This window comes from Talpa occidentalis, unplaced genomic scaffold (genome assembly GCF_014898055.3).
Source record: "Talpa occidentalis isolate TD23 unplaced genomic scaffold, MPIMG_talOcc4v2.1 talOcc4.12, whole genome shotgun sequence".
Lineage (NCBI taxonomy): Eukaryota > Metazoa > Chordata > Mammalia > Eulipotyphla > Talpidae > Talpa > Talpa occidentalis.
In genome coordinates, this window is record NW_023601212.1 from 52,476,787 (window position 1) to 52,501,688 (window position 24,902).

Sequence of the window (24,902 nt, forward strand, 5' to 3'; positions counted from 1 at the left end):
TTCAGCTGAGGCCCCTCCCCCGCCCCCCACACCTTGCGCGGGCCCCCACCCCCATCCCGCAGGGAGCCGCACCCAACCACAGCTCCACGCGGACGCACCCCCACACTCCCTCGGCCAACCAGCTCCGCTCCCCAACCCCTCCCGCGCACCCCGCCCCCGGCAGCACCCGCGAGCCGCCCCCGGCTCGCCCACTGGCCAGCGCACCTCAGGGCGGGAAAAGTGCTAACGGCCGCACTTGAGCCTCGGGAGGCCGTGGAGATGGCGTCGGGGCCCGGGGCCACGGTGCCTGAGGGCTCAGTCCGAACCGGCAGCCCCAGCAGGCGAGGCGAGAAGGCTGGCTTGGCGCCCACCGGGGACTCCGCGGTCGCGGGCACCCTCAAGGGCTGCGCGTCCCCGGTGAGGTCGGTGGTGGCCTCCCCTCGCCCCGTGAAGGTGAAGGGGAAGGCGGGCCGGGAGGCCGCCCGGCGGCGGCTGCAGCTCCTGCCGGACTCTCAGGCCGAGAACCCGGGAGAGGGAGCTGAGGAGGAGGAGGAGGAGGGACCCCTCCTCACAGTGCCCGAGGAGGATGAAGAGGAGGCGCAGCCATTGCCCCCGGTCTGCGTGTCCCCCATGAGGGGGATGTGGCGGGACGAGAAGGTGGCTCTGTACTGTGACGAGGTGCTGCAGGGCTGTAAGGTGAGGCGAGGGAGACGAGGTGCCGGAGCCTGGCCCAGGGAAGAGACGCCCCTAGGGGTAGAGGGGGGCTTTCTTCTGAGGGTGATGGGGGTACAGAGGGCGCCAAGAAAACCTGTCTATCAAGATCCACGTGGACGGCGCTTCCCCTATAAGAGGTGCCCAGGCCCAGACCTCAAAGCGTTATATTATCTGTCAGAGATTCTTCAGTTAAAGAGCTGACTGTGGGGCCTCCCTGGTGGCGCAAGGGGTTAAGCACCGCACCAGGAAGCAATCTGCAGCCTCTGCAGCAGGCGTTCGAGCCCCGGCCTGCCAAGGAGCTACCCACATGGCGCAGCAGACCTCTCATGTCTCGCCCACTGCTACCCTCAGCAGTGTATTTCAGTCAGTCTGCCTGTTCCGTTCCCCACTCTGTCTCTGGTGGATCCTGTCACCCCCTGCGTCTCTGGCCTGTACCCAGCTCTTGTATGCATAAATAAACAAATCTTAAAAAAAAAAGAGACGATTGTAATAGTGTTTTCTGGTTTTCCAAGAGCCAAAAAAGATGTAGCTAGGTCCTATCATTTCCCAGGTATACATCTTAGTACTTTCACATAACAAATTGGGCCAAACTTAAAGATAAGATTTCTTTTACACATAATACGAAAAATGGCAACACTTTAAGAATGATTCCCTGCTATCAGTCTAGGATGTGGACTGATGTATGTTTCAACATATTTTGTTTTTTAAAAGGTCATAGCTGGAGATTTAGTGTATAAAGATTTTCATTGCAGTGATATTTACAAAAATTAAAATTAGAAACTAAATTTCCATCTCTAGAGGTGGTGAAGAATTTATGGTGCCTTCAGATGCTGGTAAATGCTGCAGCTGTAAAATCATGTTTTTAAGAACTGTAGATACACTGTAATTTTAAGTAAAAAAATCAGGAGACAAAACATGAGTGATATATGAATAATTAGATGCATAGAAAAAAGACCAGAAGGAAATACATGAAAATATCAACAAGGCGTTAGATATCTGTTATATCTAATTCTGGTTGCCAGGGTTAGGAGTGCTTTTTGTTTTCCTTATTTTTTTGTGTGTTTTCCAGATTTTCTGTAAGTGAACCATATAATCAGAAGAATATTTTTTGAAACATTATTACCATAAAGCTAGGGTAGTGTTAGTAAACAAATTATATCTGGTATTGAGGACTGGAGAAGACTAAGTTGCTTAAAAGCAGTTGAAAAACATTTATATAAATTACTGTATCATTAATCAAAAAGAGCCTAGTTACTGAATTTCATTATAGCTGATTATCATCCTTGAGATAGTTGAGTTTAAATTTAAGTCAAATGGACAAATATTTATGAATACCTAGTATATTCATTTGTTTTATAGAATGTAATGCAATTTTAAATCTTTATGTTTGAATGCATCTTAAGTAGGTCATTATATCTATATGTTCAGAAAAAGAATGCTCGGACTTCCCTGGTGGCACAAGGGGATAAGTCTCAGCACTATCAAAATGTCGCCAGCCACTGCAGCACGAGTTTGATCCACGGCCAGGGAGCTAACCCACATGGCACAGCAGGCATCTCCTGTTTACCCACTGCTCCCCTCAGTGGTGTATTTCAGTAGATCCGCCTGTTCTGCTCCCCACTCTGTCTCTGGTGAATCCTCTCTCCTCCCACACCTCTGGTCTATGTCCCAGCTCTTGTATGCATTAATAAATCTTTTTTTAAAAAAAAAGAATGCTCAATGGATTAATAAAACAAATTACTTAAGACAAATAGAGCCTCATCTCTGAATTAATGTACTGAAGAAATGGATCTCTTTTAATTTTTTTATTGTTTATGATATTTTTGTTAAATATAGATCCAGTTAAAGTACTATATTCCATTATTTAAAGGTATATTGGTTCCACATTTAAGTAGAAATCAGTTGTAAATCTGTAATTTTGTATATTTATACATACATGTATTTTTTGTTTTGTTAGGCAGAAGATGCTGATGAAGCTATGAGTAAATACCTATCAGAAAAATTAAAGTTGAAAGACAAATGGCTTGGTGTCTGGAAGACTAACCCTGAGTTATTCTTTGTGAAATATGAAGAAGCTTCTATCCCTTTTGTTGGTATACTGGTTGAGGTAAATAATTTTTACCTTATCTTTGTTCTTAAGTTATATATTCTTTGCAGACCAAATTATGACTATATTAATAATTTAGGGCTTTGATACTTAATTAGAGATTGTCAAAATTTTTCCTCTTGTTATGTTTACAAATTAATAGTGTAAACAGAAGATAAGGGGATATTAGCACTCACTTACCTATAAACAGATATTATTAAATGGAATTAATAGCATCTGATAATATTTATTGACCTATTTTCATAGCAACATAAGGCGATGGAAGGATATCCCATGCTCATGGATGGGAAGAATTAATATAATCAAAATGAATATCTTGCCTAAAATGATACACAAATTCAATGTGATCCCCATCAAAATCCTGTCAATATTTTTCAAAAAAACTGATCAGAAACTTGAAATTTACATGGAAACACAAAAGTACTCAAATTGCAAAAGTAACCTTAAAAGTCTAAAGTTGCCTTACCAATTTGAAACCTTACTATAAAGCAACAGTATTAAAACAGTATGGTATTAGCATAAAAATATATACATAAACCATTGGAATAGAATGAAAATTCCAGAAATATATCCATGCATATACCAGTACCTAATCTTTTTTTATTTTTTTATTTTTATTTATTTTTTTATTTTATAGAGGCATGTTTATTTATTTGTTTGTTTGTTTTGTTTATACATGCACTGGGTACAGTCAGAAGCGCGGGAGGGTGAGGGAATTCACCAGAGCCAGAATGGGGAGCAGAGCAGGCAGAAGGACCAAAGTACATTGCTGAGGGGAGCAGCGGGTGGCAGGAGAGGTCTGCACGCCATGTGGGACCCTCCTCCAGTGGCTGGGGAGAAGCCGGGGATCGAACCAGCGCCGCAGAGGCCGCGGGCAGGTTCGCAACCCAGCGCTCAACTGCTGTGCCACCGGGGAGGCCCCCAGTACCTAATCTTTGATAAAACATGCATGACCACAAGATGGGAAAAGATAGTCTCTTTAATAAATAGTGCTGGGAAAATTGAAAGGCCACATTTAAAAGAATGAAGTTGGATTACTCACTAACACCATACACAGAAATTAATTCCAAATGGATTAAAGATTTAGATTTAAAACCTACGATAGGGTCTCCCCTGTGGTGCAGAGGTTGAGCACTGGGTTGCGAAGCTGCACACAGCCTCTGCAGCCCTAGTTTGATCCCAGACCACTGGGCGAGGGTCCCACATGATGCACAGACCTCTCTTGCCGCCCACTGCTCCTCTCAGCAGTGTACTTCGTCAGTCTGCCTGCTCTGCTCTCCGCTCTGGCTCTGGTGAATTCTCTCACCCTCCCGTGCTTCTGATTGTACCCAGTGCTTGTATAAATAAATAAATAACTCTTAAAGGTAAAATAAAATAAAATGAAACCTACAACGATAAAGTACATAGAAGAAAACATTGCTGATACATTCTAGGATATCAACAATAAAGATATTTTTGCCAACACCTATAGCAAGAAAACTAAAAACAACTGAGATTACCTCAAGTTAGAAAGCTTCCATACAGTGAAAGAAAATAAAAGATTAAATAGGCACCCTACTGAATTGGAGAAAAAGTATTTACACAATATAAACTGATAAAAGTTTAATACCCAAGATATATAGAAAATCTCATACAATGCAACAATTAAAAAAAACTAACCCTATTAACAAGTACATATCATATATGGACAGTTCACCAAAGAAGATCTCTAGAAGGCAAAAAAATATGAAAAATTCTTCATTGTCACACCTAATAAGAGAGAGACAGATTAAACTAGAAGGAGATAACAACCTCACGAACTGTGAATATTGATGTACTGTTATATCCCAAAGTTCATAGTTTACATTAGGGTTAACTCTTAGTGCTGTATATTCTGCCGATTTGGGTAAATGTATATTGACATGTATCCATCAATTCAGTGTCACACAGAATATTTTCACTTCCCTAAAAATGCTCTGTGCTCTGATGTTCAACTTCCTCCCCCCAATCTCTCAACCCTGATCTTTTCATTGTCTTTATAGTTTCATCTTTTGTAGAATGTTATATAGTTAAAATTATACAGTATGTAGCTGTTTCAGATTTTCTATCATTTAAAGTATATAAAAATTTAAGGTATTTCCATGGCTTGATTGCTCATTTCCATTGGGGCCTGGATAAAATTCCATTGTCTGAAAGACAACACAAAAAAAACTACAGGCCAATCTCCCTAATGAACACTGATGCAAAAATCCTCAATAAAATTTTAGCTATCAGAATCCAACAATGTATCCATAAGATAATTCACCACGACCAAGTAGGATTCATTCCACAAGGATGGTTCAACATCCGAAAATCAATCAATGTTATCCAACACATCAACAAAAGGAAATATAAAAACCATATGATAATATCAATAGATGCTGAGAAAGCTTTCGACAAAGTGCAACACCCATTCATGACAAAAGCCATTGAAATTCTTGGGATACAAGGAACATACCTCAACATCATAAAGGCCATATATGACAAGCCAACAGCCAGTATCATTCTCAATGGTGAAAAGCTGAAAGCAATTCCATTAAGATCTGGAACAAGACAAGGATGTCCACTCTCACCACTGCTTTTCAATATAATACTGGAAGTCCTAGCCAGAGCAATAAGACAAGATAAAGATATATAAGGAATCCAAATAGGAAAAGAAGAAGTCAAACTATCACTATTTGCAGATGATATGATAATATACATAGAGAACCCCAAAAACTCCATAGAAAAACTAATTCAACTCATCAATCAGTTCAGTAAAGTGGCAGGATACAAAATCAACACGCAAAAGTCAGTAGCCTTCCTGTACACAAACAATAAATCTGAAGAAGAAGAAATGAAAGAAAACATCCCTTTTATTATCGAAACAAAAAAAAATCAAATACTTGGGAATAAATCTAACAAAAGAGGTAAAGGAAAGGATCTATACAAAGAAAACTATAAAACACTGTTAAAAGAAATAGAAGAAGACACAAAGAAATGGAAAGACATCCCCTGCTCATGGATTGGAAGGATAAACATTATTAAAATGGCCATTCTACCAAAAGCAATATACAGATTCAATGCTATTCCAATAAAAATTTCAATGTCATTCTTCAGAGAAATAGAACAATTATTGATGAAATTCATGTGGAATCACCAAAAACCCCGAATAGCCAAAGCTCTCCTGAAAAAAAAAAGAAGAGAATGGAGGCATCACACTCCCAGACTTCAAACTCTACTACAAAGCCATAATCATCAAAACTACATGGTATTGGAACAAGAACAGACACACAGACCAATGGAATCGAATAGAAAATCCAGAAATAAACCCACACATTTATGGTCAACTAATCTTTGACAAAGGAGCAAAGAATATGCATTGGAGCAAAGAAAGTTTGTTCAATAAATGGTGCTGGGAAAACTGGGTCACTACATGCAAAAGAATGAAGCTTGACTACTACCTCACACCATACACAAAAACCAACTCCAAATAGATTAAAGAACTAGACATAAGACCTGAAACTATAAAATACATAGAAGGAAATATAGGCAAAACACTACATGATGCGCACATCAAAGACATCTTTACAGACACATCACCCAAAGCAGTGATAGTGAAGGCAAAGATAAATAGCTGGGACTACATCAAATTAAAGAGCTTCTGCACAGCAAAAGAGACAATAACAAAAACAAAGAGAAACCCCACCGACTGGGAGAACATTTTTGCACACAACACTAATGATAAAGGACTGATAGCAAAAATCTACAAAGAGCTGATGAGACTCAACAAAAACAAAGAAAATAATCCAGTCAAAAAATGGACAGAAGAGCTAAAAAGAAACTTCTCTGAAGACGAAATGCAAATGGCCAACAGGCATATGAAAAAATGTTCAACATCACTTGTCATCAGGGAAATGCCAATCAAAACTACCATGAGATACCATCTTACACCAGTGAGAATGGCACATATTAAAAAAACTAGCAACAACAAATGTTGGCGAGGATGTGGAGAAAAAGGAACTCTTCTGCACTGTTGGTGGGAGTGCAAACTGGTCCAACCACTGTGGAAAGCTGTGTGGAGATTTCTGGACCTACTAAACATAGAGCTTCCATATGATCCAGCAATTCCACTCCTAGGTATTTACCCAAAGGACACAGAAACATCAATTCCAAAGAACACCTGCACCCCTATGTTTATAGCAGCACTGTTTACAATAGCTAAGCTTTGGAAACAACCCAAATGCCCCAAAATAGATGACTGGATCAGAATGGTACATATACACCATGGAATATTACTCAGCATTCAAAAAAGATAAACACATGCAATTTGCAGCAACATGGATGGTGCTGGAAGGGATCATGCTCAGCGAAATAAGCCAGAAAGAAAAAGAAAAATACCAGATGGTCTCACTCATAGCAGGAATCTAGAAAACTTAAATAAGGGACCAGGAAAAAGAATAACTATAAGAAATAAAATAATCAATAAACAACTATGAACCAGAGAGACACTATGGGGGGTGGGGGTCAGGGAGGGGAGGGATTGGGGTCAAAACAAGGGGGTCACAATTGTATGGGGAATATAAAAATAAAAAAATTTATATAAAAAATAAAAATAAAAAAATAAAATTCAATTAAAAAAATTCCATTGTCTGGATGAATCAGTTTATTACCTACAAAGGACATCTTGATATTTTTCCAGTGGAAGTTTTGGCAATTATGAATAAAACTGCTATATAAGTAGCTTTAAGTAAAAGAAAAACTACTGAAAAATAAAGTATTTTATTGAATGTGTACTGAAAATTTTCACAACTGATTATTAGAAGTATTAATTAAGGTATAATTGACAAAATGATAAGTTACTTAAAGTGTACAATGGGATGATTTGATGTACTTATATATCAACATTTTACATATTATGAAAGGACTCCATTTACTGAGTTAATTAACACAACCTCATATGTTTACCTTTTGTGAGAAAATTCATATTCCTTCAACAGATTTCAGTTAAGCAAAACAATGTTATCCTTCTAGGCACTAATGTCATACTTTTTAAAAAAGATTTACTTTTATTTATGCATATAAGAACTGGCCAGAGCTGTGGGGGGTGAGAGAATTCACTAGAGACAAAGTGGGGAGCAGAACAGGTGGATCTACTGAAATACACTGCTCAGGGGAGCCCAGGCGAGACAGGAGAGGTCTGCTGCACCATGTGGGTTAGCTCCCTGGCTGGGGATAGGACTCATGCTGCAGTGGCTGGTGATAGCTTGATAGAGCTGAAACCTTAAGCCCTGTTCCAACAGGGAGGCCCCCACTAATGTTATACATTAAAACCACAGACCTTCTTCATCATATACTGATAGTTTGTACCCTTTTCCAAACTTTTATAAATTTTTAATTTTTTGTTCATTTAGTAATTTGTAAAACAGTATAGTAAACTCAGTGAACCCAGTGGTTCTCAAGACTGATTTTCAGACACATGCTGGAGATTATCACTTATTTGAAATGAAATAATTAAATGTAGTATTTTTTTTATTAAAGCTAAGTTTATTCAACTTAAGGACTTTTTTGATTATGTCCTTTCTACTTTTGTTATTTGAATAGTCTTTTCTTTACAAATGATATATTATAGATAAGATTTTTTTGAAGACACTTTGATGGCAAAATGAATGCTAGAAATTTTTTTTTAATTATCACTATTCTAGAAAATCAAAGTCTGACAATTCAAGTTTAAAAAAATTGCTGTCATGCATCTTAAAACTAATGTGTATAGGATTCGAAAATTGTGATATTTAATATTGATCTACATTCTCTATATTAGCTACTGAAGGAGTGATAACATTTAAAAGAAGAACGTTTTAAAGTAACTCACATTAACAAAAAAAATCCTTATAGTTTACTTTCATTCGTAATTACAATTTTATGACATTTATCTTAGGTAACTTGTAAACCTCGCCAAAGTTCATCATCTTGTTTCAAAGTTACTGTTTCTGTTGCTGAGCCCTTTTCTTCTAACATTGCAAATATTCCAAGGGATTTGGTGAATGAGATTCTGGAAGAACTAGAGCACAGTGTGCCTCTCTTGGAAGTGTACCCTGTTGAAGGACAAGATAATGATATACATGATATTGCTTTGGCCTTGGAAGTTGTAAGGTAATAGGATTTTCTCTTGAAGTTAAAATTATATTTTAAAAGTTAATATTTTATTTGTTTATTTAAGCACTTCACAAATATTGATTTAATTTTCACTCACTGCTGAATTCAGTTAGTCCTTCTAAAATGAACATATTTAACTCTTAGTTAAAACATTTTCTTGCCAGAGTATTACATACAGGCAATGAAAAGTTTTCCAGTTTTTGATCTTGGATTTTATAAAAATTGAATTTAAAAAGTTCTATAGATAAATAATATTAATTTCTGTTCATATTTAAGCATCTTAAATGTATTGCATTTCTCAAATAGATTTCTTTTTTTTATATTTAAGGACATAAATACTAGATCTCATCACTCACATTATAATTGCTTCTTACAGATTGATACTATCCATAAACAAAATGCAGACTGTGGGGGCATGTGTTTAGTTTTATACTTCTCCCTTGGTATTACAAATTCAATTATATCTTAAGTATAATGTCTTTAGTGACAAAATTTATGAAATTTTGAAACTAAAGTTTATGATACCACTTCAAGAAAACACTATCTCTGTAGTAACCTAAAATAGAATACAAGATCATCTCAATTTTTAGTCTTTAATATTTCACTGAAAGGTCATTTAGAGATATTTTTCTTAAAAATTAAAATTTATCTGCAGAATTCTATTTTAAACATCCCAATAACTGCTTTGATCACTATTATCTTTATCTGATTTATTATAGGTTTTTTTATGACTTTCTTTGGAGAGACTGGGATGATGAAGAAAGTTGTGAGAATTATACTGCTTTGATTGAAGAAAGAATTAATTTGTAAGTATAGTTGAAAGCTTACCCAGCAGATTATTAAGATAAACATTATAACTACATTGCTACTTTTCAGGTGGTGTGCTATACAAGATGGAACAATACCTGGTCCTATTGCACAGCGTTTTAAAAAGACTTTGGAGAAATATAAAAACAAGCGTGTTGAGCTCATTGAGTATCAGAGTAATATCAAAGAAGATCCATCTGCAGCAGAAGCTGTTGAATGCTGGAAAAAATACTATGAGATAGTAATGCTCTGTGGATTATTGAAAATGTGGGAAGATTTGCGCCTCCGGTAATAATTTGCTCTATTTTATTTTATTTTTTTTTCATATTTTATTTGATTTTATTTTTTTTTAAATTTTATTTTTATATTCCCCATACAATTGCAACCCCCCCTTTCTGATCCCAATCCCTCCCCTCCCGCCACCCCCCCCCCCAAAAGTGTCTCTGTTTCATAGTTTTTTGTTGATTTTGATTTTCACTTTCTTATAGTTATTCATTTTCCTGGTCCCTTATTTAAGTTTTCTAGATTCCTGCTATGAGTGAGACCATCCGGTATTTTTCTTTTTCTTTTTGGCTTATTTCGCTGTAATTTGCTCTATTTTAAATGGAATCAAAAAGATTACATGGTCATTTCTTTACTGTATCAATTGCCTTGTCATATATGTTACCCTGATTGAAATAGATCACACATTAGATGTCTAGTTTATGAGGTAAGCACAATGTACAACTACCAATATTGAAAAAAAAATTTATATTAGCTGAATTCACTGAAATCATTATTTTGAGGCAAAAAATGTCATAAATCTTCTCCTTTCCTTCTATTTCATTTTTACAGCCTTGATTTTAGCCAAAGCATCAGAAATGAGGAGTTAGGCCACCTGTTTTGTATAGTGTGCAAAGTAAAGAGACAGTTTGTCTAATTTGACTGCTTTATAATTTCTGCATTTCTAACCAACATAAGATGTCAAGTTGCTTTTGATGATAAAGCATTGTAGATTTAACCATGATAATTTCCAGAAAGCTGTGAAACATTAAAATAGTTTTACATTGCTGTGTAGTAAAGTACATATTTCTGTTTTTGCTTAAGAGGGAAAACAGAAATTATTGCTCCTGACCTCAAAATTATTGGAAAATCTTGAATGGAGCCAGAGGTTTCCTACTATTTCTCAGTAAATTATTAAACCCCTTCTTGTATAGTCCACCACCATTACTCATTCTTTGCCACAGGAATTCTGAATCAAACAACAACAAAATGAATACTAAGTCAAATTTTAATTGTCCAACAATTCAGTTAACTCAAATTTTTCTTTTTGTATTTCTTTCAAATTTGACCTATTTCTTAATCTAGTGCCTATTTTTGATGTCATGTTATTGTGATCCCTGTGTATCAAAATCTTGGCATTACTCTAAAGAATCGATAAGATTTTTGAAATTCACTTATTTCTAGATAGAGATTCAACTCATGTTGAATTTGATTACAGGTTATAACTAAATTTTTGATTCAATGGTATAGGGCAACACAGAGTTGGCTCATTTTAAAAGTTATGATTGCAGAAAGTATTTTTAGGAGTGGTGGAGTGATTTGATCAGTCAAACCCAACTATTTGAAGGTACTATGAAGTGACCAAAAGCAGGCAACAACTAGAAAAGTTCATCCTTGAAATGGATTTATCCTTGAAATGTGTAAGAAATGTAAATTTGTAGTTTTTTGGTCTTAGGATGATCCCCAATTCCCATAGCTCTGGCTAAAAAAACAAAATATTTTTAGTAATTGATATGTTAAGAGAGTAAATAAAAAGGAATCACAAATTACTCAACTAAAACTAAAAGAGTCAGAAATGAGGGAGAAAACAAAGGCAAGTACAACAAATAGCAGTTATTGGTATAGCAGATATTAATTCCACTATATCGGTAATCACTTTAACTATGAATTGTCTAAATACACAAAAGAGAAATTGTCAAATTTGATAAAAATATATGTTTTAATTATATATAACAAACCCATTTTAAATATATAGGCTTAGAAATGTTAAAAAGTCAGAGATTAGAGAAAGATACTTCATGCTAACATAGCCATTAAGAAGTTGAAGTAGCTATATTTCAGACAAAATCAAACTTTGAAAACCAGTTAAATTATCAGGGACAAGTACAAGCAGTACATAATGATAAAGGTTCAATTTTTCAAAAAGGCAAACATTTTTTAATGAGTGTACATCAAAATAGAGCATGAAAATATGGGAGGCAAAATGAACAGAAATGCAAAAGCAGACAAATCAGTTATTCTAGTTGGAGATTTCAGCATTATTTTTTCAATAACTGATATATCAAGCAATCATAAAATCAGTATGTAGTTTATCTGAATAGCACTATCAATCAACTTGATCTAATAGACATTTATAGACTACTTCATCAGACAACAGCTGGATACACAATATTCTCAATGTCACATACAGCATTTACCCAGAGACCATATTCTGAAAATTAATAAACATTTTGATAAATTTAGAAGAGTAAAATATATGTTCTCAGATGACAATGGAATTAAACTAGAAATTAACAGTAGAAAAATAGCTGTAAAATTCCCATATTTTTATATTAAATATCACTTCTAAATAACTCATGGGTCCAAAAGAAGTCTCATAAAAAACAAACAAAAATGATTTTAACTTAATGAAAATAACAAAAATTATGGCATACAGCAAAACCAGTCTTTAGATGTTTTAGTATTAAATGTGTGTATTAGAAAAGAAAGATGAAATAAGGTAAGCTTTCCTTTTAAAAAAATAGAAGAACAATTAACCCTAAAACAAACAGAAGAAAACAAATAATAGAAGAACAATTAAAAATAGAGGAACAATTATAGAAAAACAATATAGAAGAACAATTATAGAAGAACAAAAATAGAAGAACAATTAACCCTAAAACAAACAGAAGAAAACAAATAATAAAATTGAGAGCCAAAAATCAATGAAATAGAAAACATGTTAACAATGGAGAAAATCAGCACACCAAAGCTGGTTCTCTTTTTCTTAGACAGCCAAGAAAAAGAGAAGACATGAGTTGACAATATTAGAAATAAAAGAGGGGCGTCACTACTGATTCAATGGAAATGAAAAAAATGAGAATATTGTGAACAACTTTTATTAAATTTGATAACTTAGATAAATTGGAGTAATTTCTTTAATGACAAATTGCCAAAATCCACAAAAGGGAAATAGCTTCTTTGAATAGATATGTTTATATTACTGTGTCTATAATAATCTTCAAAAAAAGAAGCATCAGGCCCAGATACTCTCACAGATGAATTCTACCAAACACTTAAGAGGGAAGTGATACCAATTTTCTATAATCTATAAAATTGAAGCAGAGGAAGCATGCCCTAACTCATTCTGTAAGACCAGCATTAATCCAAGCACAAACCTGATTAAAGCATTACAATACAGAAAAATTACAGATCATATGTCTCATGAACATGAATGTAAAAACCTGTATTGAAATATTAGCAAATAAAAGCCAACAATTATTAAAATAATAGTATGTCATGACTAGTTAGGATTAATGTAAGATATGTTAGGTCAGATCAACATTTGAGTTTCATTCAATGTAATCCACTACACCAAAAGATTAATAGAAAAAATCATGCTATTTTTTTGCTGAAAAATGGACAAAATCATTCTCAGCATAATAGGAGTGGGAGAACTTCCTCAAGTTGATAAAGCACATTAAGAAAAAAAAACTACAACTAAATTCTACTTAATGGTGAGAAGTTGATGTTTTCCCTCTAAGATCAGGAATAAGACAAGAATTTTTTTCTCTCATTCTTATTCAATATCCAACTAGAAATCCTAGATAGTGCAATAGAACAAGAAACAGAAATTGAAAAATACAGATTGGGAAGGAAGGAAGAAAACTTTGCAGATGATATGATTGTCTACATAGCAAATCCCAAAAAGCAGCATCAACAATAAAAATCTCCTGGAACTAATAAACAAGTATACCAAGTCCACAAAATACAAAGTTAATGTCCTAAATTTAATTGCATCCTTACATATCAACAAATAATTTGAATTTTTTAAAATATCATTTATAGGAAAGCCCAATAATGAAATACTTAGGTATAAATCTAACAAAATATGTATAGAAGCTATATGTGAAAAACTGTAAAACTATGATCACAGAAAAAATAATGCAGAGATGTGCCATTTATCCATTGGAAGACTCAACGTTGTTAATATGTCACTTCTTCCCAATTTGGTCTATAGATTCAATACAATCCTAACAAAAAATACCAGCAAACTTATTTTTTAGCTAACATAGTACTGAAAAAGAATTCAGTGGGATTATTTCAAACTCCACAGTTTTAAGACTTTTTTATTAAGCTACAGTAATCAAGAAAGCATGGTGAGATAATAGTCACATAGATCAATGGAACAGAATATAGATTTCATTAAAAAACCCACATAGAGTTGTCTCATCTTTGGCAAAGCGGTAAAAGAAATTCAGTGGAGGGGCCTCCCCGGTGGCGCAGCGGTTGAGCGCTGGGTTGCGAAGCTGCCCGTGGCCTCTGCAGCGCCATTCGATTCCCGGCTGCTCCCCTGCCACAAGAGGAGGGTCCCACATGGCGCGCAGACCTCTCCTGCCGCCCGCTGCTCCCTTCAGCAGTGTGCTTTGGTCCTTCTGCCTGCTCTGCTCCCCACTCTGGCTCTGGTGAACTCTCTCACCCTCCTGCGCTTCTGACTGTACCCAGTGCATGTATAAACAAACAAACAAACAAACAAACAAATAAAAATACATGCCTCCTTAAAAAAAAAAAAAAAAAAAAAAGGAAATTCAGTGGAGGGCCTCCCCTGGTGGCGCAGCGGTTGAGCGTTGGGCTGAAAAGCTGCCCGCAGCCTCAGCAGCGCTGGTTAGATCCCCGTCCACTGTCGAGGGTCCCACGTGGCGCGTAGACCTCTCCTGCCGCGCCCGCTGCTCCCCTCAGCAGTGTATTTCGTCAGTCTGCCTGTTCTGTTCCCCGCTCTGGCTCTGGTGAATTCTCTCACCCTCCCGCACTTCTGCCTGTACCCAGTGCTTATATAAATAAATAAATCTTTAAAAAAAAAAATTCAGTGGAGAATTTTTCCACAAATGGTACTAGAATAATTGTCCAAATGCAAAAACATAAGTCTAAACGCAGACTATACATTTCACAAAAAATTAATTCAAAGTGGTCCATAGTCAATTTTTTTTCTAATGGAATACTTAAATGATTAAGAGATGGGAAAAAGGAATAGTAAAAGAAAACGGAAGAAAGAATAGAATTAAAAGTGAACTAAAAGAACTAAATAGAGCTACAAGTGCTGAATAGCAAAGTATAAACAACTAAAAATCTAGAATTGTTCTGCTGGAAGGAAAACAATCTGTTAATTGAACAAAATATCTAAAACTTGACATGTTCAAAAAGATTCTTAAGCCTTTTTATCACAGACACAACTCACCTGTTTTGTGTGAGTCTACAATTCATTGGATCATGAAAGTACAATCAGGAAAATTTTCTACTGTATCGAAAAGTTGAGGTGTTTGAGGTATTGATTGCAGTGGGTTGCATGCAGATTTTTCAGATACAACACATTTAAATGAACAGATATATAGGGTTCAGGTGCTTAAACACTAAGTTAACTAAAATATTTGAATAATTCTATTGCTCTCAAAGATGCTCATTACTCTCAAGGAACTTAAAACTAATGAAACCTATCCTCGATGTAGATTACCAAGTTTTTATTTTCTAAGTGTGTATAGGTGAGTCTTTTTAATGTTAATTTCAGATATAATTCATGCTAACTTAATGATAAATGTTTCAATTCTAGAGTTCATGGGCCCTTCTTTCCAAGAATTCTGAGGCGTAGGAAAGGAAAGAGGGACTTTGGAAAGACTATAACACATATTGTAGCAAAAGTGATGACTACTGACATGGTAAGAAATACATATTATTCTTAAGATTTCACTCCATATAGTAAGAAAAGAAACTCTTAGAGGGTAGGGTTATTGTCTGTCTCATTATTGCCTTGTTTCCTCAAAAAAAAGGGCATAGAATAAGTACTAAGTAAATAAATGTTAGTGACTATTCACTGAGCACTAATCAGGGAAAGGATAAGAGAGACTATTATGAGAAGATTGCATTTGAGGGAGATCCAGTATTGGTTCAGACCCAGCAATGTCTTTCTTCTTCATACATTTGCTAACTTTGAACTATGATGCAGCTATGGTGGCAAATAGGCAATTACACTTATAACACAGAATGATAAATGCTATATATAATAAGAGTATGTACAAGATGTACCTAAGATGGATACATAAACCAGACATTATAGCTCACTGGTTGGTATAAATAACAGCTGAAATCTGAAAGGTGAATATAAATTTAATCATTCTAAGGGGGAAAATGTAAGTGAAAGAGTAAATATTTCCATCTCATTTGACCTTTCAGTAGCATTTCACAGCTCTCTCCTTGAAGTATTCTTTTTCCTTCTGTTCCTGTACTTTATTGGTTTTCATTCTCCCGAGTTGCATACTTCCCTTCCCTTCTGTCCTGTAATTGTTTGGCACTTTTCTCTGTACTATGTTATCCCTAAGTAATTATCTGATTTCTTGCCATTACTGCCATTATATTTACTGATAATCTAAAATGGTGTGCACAGCTTAGGTTTTTGTTCTGAGCCCCAAACCTATATACCCAATGGCCTATCTCCAGATGATTGTCTCACAAATACTTAAACTCTCAAATGTCCACAGTTAAAATCTTCTCCATTGACCTGCTTATTTTCTAGAGTGCCATTCCAACAAATGGCAATAGCATTTACTCACGTAATGATTCATGATGTTGAACATCTCTTCATGTGCTTGTTGGTCATTTGTGTATCTTCTTTGAAGAAATATCTATTCAAATTCTATGCCCATTTTTAAATAGGATTGTCTTTTTGCTGATGATTGTGTGTTCTTTATATATTCTGGATACTAGAGTCAGATGTTTACTTTGCAGATACATTCTTCTGTTCCATATTTGTTTTTTCACTTTCTAGATGTTCTATGATGCACAAAAATTTTAAAGTTTGATGAAGTCCAGTTTATTTTTTTTTAATTAGTCATGTTTTGGTCTCATACCTAAGAAACCATTACCAAACCCATGGTCATGAAGATTGGCCCTTATATTTTCTTCTAAGAATTTTAAGATTTTAGCCCTTATATTTGAGTTATTGATCCATTTTAGTTTTTCTATACAGTATGAGGTAGAGGTTGAGTTTTAATTTTTTTCTGGATAAGTATAATTACTTTATGATAGTACATGAAAAAGTAGGGCTATAAGCTCTTCCCATTCTTCAGGACGTCCATGATGGAAAAGGCATTGAGGTCAGGAGATTCTCAGTATGTTGGATAAGTGGGTAATGGATCCCCAGCAGCTAAGGATCTCTCTTTTCCTAAAATACACTCACTTGCGCGGGTGGTACAGGAAGATCTTAATTCTTGGTGGGCAATTTCATTCTTTCCCACAGATATCCAGTTTTCCCAATACCATTGTGGAAGAGACTGCTCTTTCCTCTATTGAATGATCGTGACACCATTGTTGAAAGCCACTGGCCATATTTGTATGTTTTTTTTTCCTGGACTTTGGATTCTATTGTCTTTTATGTCTAGTCTTGTTATAGCACCACGCAGTTCAATTGCTGTAGTTTTGTAGTAAGCTTTGAAGTCATAAGTGTGACTCTTTCAACTTTTCCTTTTTTTTTTTTTTTTTGATACTCAGAGTATTTTGCAATTCCACATGAATTTGAGGATGAGGTTTTCCATTTCTGACATATGGTGTAGCCTAGAGAATGTTCCATGTGCACTCCAGAAGAATAAGATTTCTATGTTGGCTTCTGTATATGTGTATTAGGTCGACCTGGCATATAGTGTTGTTCAAGTCCTCTGTTTCCTTATTGATCTTCTGTATAGATGTTCTAGTCATTGTTAAAAGTGGATTTTAAAATTCTCCAACTGTTATTGTAGAACTGTCTGTTCTCCCTTCAATTTTGTCAATGTTTCTTCATATATTTTTGGGTCTCATTGTTTAATGCATATGATTATCATAATTATATCTTCTTGATGCATTAACTTTGTCAATATAAAATGTTTCTAATAAGTTTTTGACTTATCAGTATTTTGTCTAATGTTACTATAATCACTGCAGTTCTCATTTGATTACTATTTGTATCAAATAACTTTTTTATATGTTTTTACTAGTAATATGTTTGTGTCTTTGAATCTAAACTGAGTCCCTTGTAGGTATAATATAACCATCAGTTCATGTTTCTTCATCCGTTGTACTAGTCTCTGTCCTTTAACTGGTGATCTTCATTTATTAACATTTGAATTGGTTACTGATAAGAATTTACTTCTGTCTTTTGCTATTTGTTTTCTGTATGTTATATTCCTTTGTGTTTAATTTTTCTTAGTGCATGTTTGGTTCACTCCTTATGTCTTCTCTGTATGTTTTTGTTATATTCTAAACATGAGGATTATCATGGGGGGTTATAATTAACATTGTAAATTTATAATACTTTAGCTTGAAAAAATAAAATTAAAATGCTTTTAAAGCAAGAAAAAAGGAATTTGGTTTGAATTGACAACAACTTAGCTTCAATACCATATAAATGTCCATATATAGCTCCATTCCTTCTTTAAGTTGCTGTTGTCACAAATTACATTTTATAGATTGCCTGCTCATAACCTTGGATTTATAATTATTTTATGCAGTACTTTTTTAAAACTCAATAGGAAACAAAAAGAGGAGTGTTAAACCAAGATTACAATAATATCAGTCTAATTTACTCATGTATTCATCTTTACCTGAGTTCTTTATTTCTTCTTAGTGCTTTGATTTACTATGCAAAATCCTTTCCTCTCTGTTTGAGGGACTCCCTTTACCATTTTTTGTTTGTTTGCTTGTAGGACTCATCCAGCCTTTGTCTATGTGGGAATGTCTTAATTTCTTCTTAAAAATTTGAAGGACAATTTTGCTGGATATAGAATCTTTGATTGACAGTTTTTGTCACTTTCAGCACTTTAAATATCTCATCTCACTGCTTTCTGATTTCCATAGCTTCTGATGAGAAATCAGCTGTTAATATTATTGCTGATTACTTGTACATATAAAATTGCTTCTTTCTTGCTGCTTTCAAGATTCTTTTCTGTTTGATTTTCTAAAGTTTGACTATAATTTGTAGTGATGTGTTTAGCTTTGTGTTTATCCAGCTTGGAATCCATCAAGCTTCTTGAATATGTAGATTCATGTTCTTCAATAAATTTAGAAGTTTTCCCAATATTTCTTCTTAATCTGTGGATTGATATTTGAACATTTGATAAACAAATACATAAATTACAATGTACTAATACTTATACAAGATAAGTTTGGGGGAAAGCAGATGTTACCTATTATGTTAATTGTATACAATTACTTATTTCAGCATAACCTTTTTGTTCAAGGTATATTACTTTATTTCTTCTTTTCAGGTAAAGGACCTATCTTCAGACACACTTCTCCAACAGCATGATGATTTGGATTTGGCTTTGGATAGTTGTTATAGTGGAGATACAGTAGTTATTTTTCCAGGAGAATATCAAGCTATCAATCTTGCTTTGTTGACTGATGACATCATTATAAAGGGTTAGCAGGGCATCCTTTGCAATCTTTTAATAGTAATGTGCAGTGGAAAAACTGTATATTATAAAATATGGTTAATGAAACTATTAAAAATTATAGCATATTTTATGTTACACAAAAATCCTTATGAGCCTCTTACTTATTTTTCTCATAGCTTATATGAAACCTTCTCATTGCTTTAGATGACCTTCTTTGGACATACTGTACAGAGCAAATCAATCAGTGAGACTGCTTCTTCACCATGATAATACAGCACTATTCACAGAGATTCTACATAAATGAGCAAAACTAGAAAAAAAATATGTTCATATTATTTTCAATTGGTTGTATATTTTCTCAAAAGCCACTTTTTTTCTCACCTATCTCCACTTTAGGAGGAAAGCTCACATGTAAGGATCTATTAAAATTTATTCAGCATTTTCTCAAAAAGATTAATTCAAATGCAAACTAAACTAAATAGAAGTATAAAAAGAGTTTGCTACATTACTTTTAGTTTTTGAACATATTTAGGAACTTTGTTTCTGTCCTTTTTCATTGGAATAAGGGTATTCCCACTGTTTGGCCAAAAGAAAAGAATGAGTGACTTAAATTTTGCCTATCCAAAAATTGAATAAATTTTTCAATAGATTTTTATGCTAGAAATAGTGTTTTGCCTAATTGCATAGGTACTAAGAACCATATTGTAACTCTAAAAAAATTGTAGCCCCCTTGAAAACCCAACCCCTTCCTTATTTTTAGATTGATGTTTAGTTTAGATGTTTTGACTACTGCAAGGCAAAATTATGGATGTTATTCAAGTAATCTTTTAATCTAATTCAAGTCTGACAGTCTTTTTTAGTTATTGTAATTTATTTTGTTTTTAAAGCAGGTTATGGTAAGATACTTTTGTAGCTTAGACATTGTGCACATGACTGCAGGTAATATAATATGGAAATATGTAGTGAACTGAGTATATTAAATAAATAACCATATGTCCATTTACATTTGTTATAAGCCTAGATTTTTCCATCATGGCATCAAAATAAGGTCAAAAGATTACATTAAAATTAAGTATATAATTATAACTGAATAATTATATATATTACAATATTATTTAAAACATGTAAAAAAAGAACTTAGTAATTATTGACTGGCTAAAGGTCTTTGTATTTAGGGATTGCTGATTTAATTAGGTGATTTTTTCTTCCTATCATTCAGGAATTGGAAAGAGAGAGGAAATTTTGATTACTTCTGAACCATCTCATGACAGTTTTGTGGTGTCCAAAGCTGATAATGTGAAATTAATGCATCTATCTTTGATACAACAAGGGACAGTTGATGGTATTGTGGTGGTAGAGTCTGGTCACATGACTCTAGAAAACTGTGTGTTAAAATGTGAAGGAACAGGAGTGTGTGTTCTTACAGGGGCTGCTTTGACAATTACAGACAGTGAGATAACTGGGGCCCAGGTATTTCATTTTATAAAAACTATAGCTCTATATGCCTATAGGTAATTTTGAATGCTCTTAACATAAAAGGGTAACAGTTATTTCATCTTTGAATTATAATTAAGCCTAGAAAATGATAGAAATAAGCAAAATGAGGACAGGTGCAAGAGTATCATAGTGTACTTAGGAAATATAAACTGTTTAAATCCACAGTAAGAAATTGGCAGCTTTGGTTTAAGTGTGAGTTTTTAATAGTATAAGAATCAGTGGCTATAAAACAGATCATGAGTCAGTTACTTGATGACTTACTTTAAAAAAATAAGTCCTTATGTATCAGACATGACTAAAGTATTAAGATTAGTTCTGATAGTTTCTTTAGATAGCAATCATGTAGCTTGAAGGACTGGAAAATTGAATAAGAAAAAAATTAAAGCAGAAAAATGAGAGAAACGTTTTTAAACAATGATTTTTTCTTAATTTCCACTAGCTAAGGAAATTAGACTTTAAAAGCATTATGAGGGATTTGGAATATTTATACATTAGTCCTTCCTTATTCATATGGGATAAGTTCCAAGACCCAGTGGATGCCTAATATTATAAGTAGTACCAAATCCTGTAATTGTTTCCTACACATACAGACCTATGGCAAAATTTAATTTATAAATTAAGCAGCTTTTGTTTAAGTGTAAGTTTTTAAATGAGTTTATGAATTAAGCACAGTAAACAATAACTAATAAATAATTGTAACAGTAAGTTGTAATAAAAGACTATATGGGACCTCCCCGGTGGTGCAGCGGTTGAGCGCTGGGTTGTGGAGCTGCCAGCAGCCTCTGCAGCGCCAGTTCGATCCCCGGCTGCTCCCTGGCCACCGGAGGAGGGTCCCACATGGCACGCAGAACTCTCCTGCCGCCTGCTGCTCTCCTCAGTAGTGTACTTCGTCAGTCTGCCTGCTCTGCTCCCCGCTCTGGCTCTGGTGAATTCTCTCACCCTCCTGCGCTTCTGACTGTACCCAGTGCTTGTATAAATAAATAAATAAATCTTTAAAAAAAAAGTATGTTTAAAAAAAAGAAAAGACTATATGAATGTAGTCTATCTCTCTCAAAATAGCTTATTTTCATAACATTTTGGAATCATGGTTGACTTAGGTAATTGAAACCTCAGAAGGTGAAAAACCATGGATAGTGGGATGAAAGGGGTAAGGGGAAGGCAAACTGCTATAAGTAAGTTTTTATAATTATTGGAAAGAATTGCTTAGATTTTTTACTCCTTCCAGTGACTTCATTTGGGTGGGAGAACAATGTAGTGACCTTTGTTGTAGACCTAATGATTTTCTTAACACAAATTAGAACATCAGCTCTATAATAAATTGGTTCATGCACTATCATGGGTTTTCATATATAACACTGTGCTTCGATTGCTAATACAGTTTTCAAATATAAAGAAAATTTGGAAATGTACGTGCGTGTTGTAAATTGATTTGCTTTTAATTGGCAGGGTGCTGGTGTTGAGCTATATCCTGGGAGCATAGCCATCTTGGAGAGAAATGAAATTCATCACTGTAATAACCTCAGAACAAGTGATAGTTCAAAAAGCACCTTAGGTGGAGTTAATATGAAGGTATTTTCATGTTTCTTAATATAGGATTGTTATAATAATTATAGTTATTAGAGAACTAAAATATTTGCTTTAGCCTTAAGATTTAGTCTACATGTTACTGATTTGGGAAAGGACAGTAATGTAAGTAATTATGATTTAAACAATTTAAATTCTTAGTAAATGAATATGAGTAAGTACATTAACTTTTGCACTTACAGAAATGCTTTAGATTTTTCATTGGGCAGTTTTAGAATACATTTTGAAAGAAAATAAAGGGAAAATGTGAAGTATTTTGTCTTCCAAACTGTAAAATAATTCAAGCTAACCAATTAAAACATCAATAGCAACACGTTCTAAGTGAAGTGCATTTACATTCCTCTGTACTTCTATAATTTCTGTCTTTCTAGGTCCTTCTCTAGACTTGTAGAGTTAATAAAGTTCTCTCCCCTGGAACTCTGCTTATCATTACTTGAAATACTATCAATTTATCATGTTATATTAAAAGTCAGCTTCCTGGTATATAATTGTGTCCCCATGTACAATCAATTGTTTTTATCACTGATGAAAATAAATTGAAAATATCATTTAATATTTTCTCATTAAACATTTGGTAATATTCCAATTAATCAGGAAAATAACACTTGTTCCAAAGTGAGATTCAGTTGTTTTAAAAATATTTGTAAACCCAAGAATAAGCTCCAGAGTTTGATATGTTCATTAGTTCCTAGTTTTTAAAAAATCATTTAAAAATTAATTTTTTTGAATAATTTAACAGGTTCTTCCAGCACCCCGATTGAAGATGGCTAATAATCATATTTACAACAACAATGGTTATGGAGTAAGCATTCTTCAACCAACTGAACAATTTTTTATTGTATCAGAGGAAGCCCTCAACAAAGGGGCTGCTTCAGGAGATAAAAAAGATGACAATATGCTTTCCAAAGTAATGCAAAATCTGAATTTGGAAATGAATAATAATAAAATAGAAGCGAACTTAAAGGGGGATATCAGAATAGTGACAAATTAAAGCATCTGGATTTATGTTAAAATTTTATATTTCAGATATTTCTCATATCCCACAGATACGGTAATTTTAATTCAAAGCTTATTTAAAGACACATAAACATTTAAAATGCTCTTTCATTGGCTGATTCACTTCTTTTTTTTTTTAGTAACAGTTGAAAATACTCCAGACACCATAAAATTCGCCCTTTTTGGGCAGTGCTGGCGGAGGGCAGTGCAGAATGCATCGATATTTTGGGGGCCGAGGGGAGGTCAGGGTGCTGCGCTTCAGTGGGGCCTCCACCCCCACCACCTGTCTTGTTGCTTTCCTGGGCACCACTTCCCCCACCAGCTGCCCTGATGTGATGCCAGCACTGCTCTGAGCAGTGTTACCCTCTGTACCAGAAAGCTGGGGGGCACTATGGGGGAAAAGAGAAAAGAAAGTGGAGGAGGTACTATTGCATAATAGGAGGGGAGAAAGAAGAGTATGTGATGGGGAAAGTTCTTGACCTTCAAGTAGTAAAAGGTACCGTGGAGTTACTTTCTGAACTACAAAGTGTTCTCAGATTAGGACAACAGGGCGGCACCAGAAGAGAACCTGGAAGGCTGGATCTCGTGGCCAGGGTTCTAGTCTCAGAAAACAGCAGGGGACAGATCAGAGGGAGGCAAGTGCAAAGCTGACTGTGGTTCTGAAGATAAGGGAGAGAGCAAACCAAGGGTGGGGGGGGGTGGAAAAAAGAAAAAGGAGATGCCAGGAGAGAGGCTTGGGGTGGGGAAGAAGAGAATTGGAGCGAGAGCCCACTGTTTCCAGTGGAGAACTCATGTTCCTGATGAAATGGGAAAACTGATCAGGCTAGTCTGGCCCCTGCCGGGGAAGCCAATGTCAAGTTGTCATATCCTTCTAGGAAGCCAATGTCAAGTTGTCATATCCTTCTAGACTTGACATTGTATTTCTACCCAAGGAAAATGACCAAAAAATTGGTAAGATTTAACTCTTAAGTACCAAACTCCTGTCATATCTGACTGTGGGTTTCAAGTGGGAAGGGGAGGAACTCAACTTTTCTTGAAGCCATGGAAGTGGCTTGAGTCAATGTCCTTTGAAGAGCCATAGTAGTTCTGTGTCCAGCAGCAAGCCAAGTGCTATAGAGCTGTTTCATGCTATATCGTTTGCACACCCAGTGGAGGGCTAGGAGGTTAAGTGGCTGAGAAAAGCGAAGGACCTATGAAGGACAAAATTTGTAGATTGGGTGTGGAGTTGGGGGTGGGGGGAGCAAAAAAAAAACTGCAGAGCTTCATAGAACATCTCCACAACCCACAGCCTTCTTCTCAATAGTGTTGACTTGGAAGTCCACTGTGTTGCATGTGCAGTTTCTGGCTATTACTGGTGTCTTGGTGGTGGGTGGAAGGGTTGGGGTGGAGAGGGAAGGATATAGGTGGGG

The 24,902-nt window shown here is 35.2% G+C and overlaps 1 protein-coding gene across 1 annotated transcript; it reads left to right on the forward strand.

The window, feature by feature from the left end:
* The first annotated feature begins 213 nt into the window (after positions 1-213).
* On the forward strand, positions 214-23,593 carry SHCBP1L (SHC binding and spindle associated 1 like). Its single transcript, XM_037506323.2, has 10 exons — positions 214-675; positions 2,651-2,800; positions 8,736-8,950; positions 9,673-9,759; positions 9,830-10,048; positions 15,606-15,711; positions 19,288-19,441; positions 20,636-20,886; positions 22,360-22,482; positions 23,237-23,593. The coding sequence occupies exons 1-10, from the start codon at positions 259-261 to the stop codon at positions 23,486-23,488; spliced, it is 1,974 nt and encodes a 657-aa protein (XP_037362220.1). The 5' UTR covers positions 214-258; the 3' UTR covers positions 23,489-23,593.
* Positions 23,594-24,902: the final 1,309 nt, after the last annotated feature.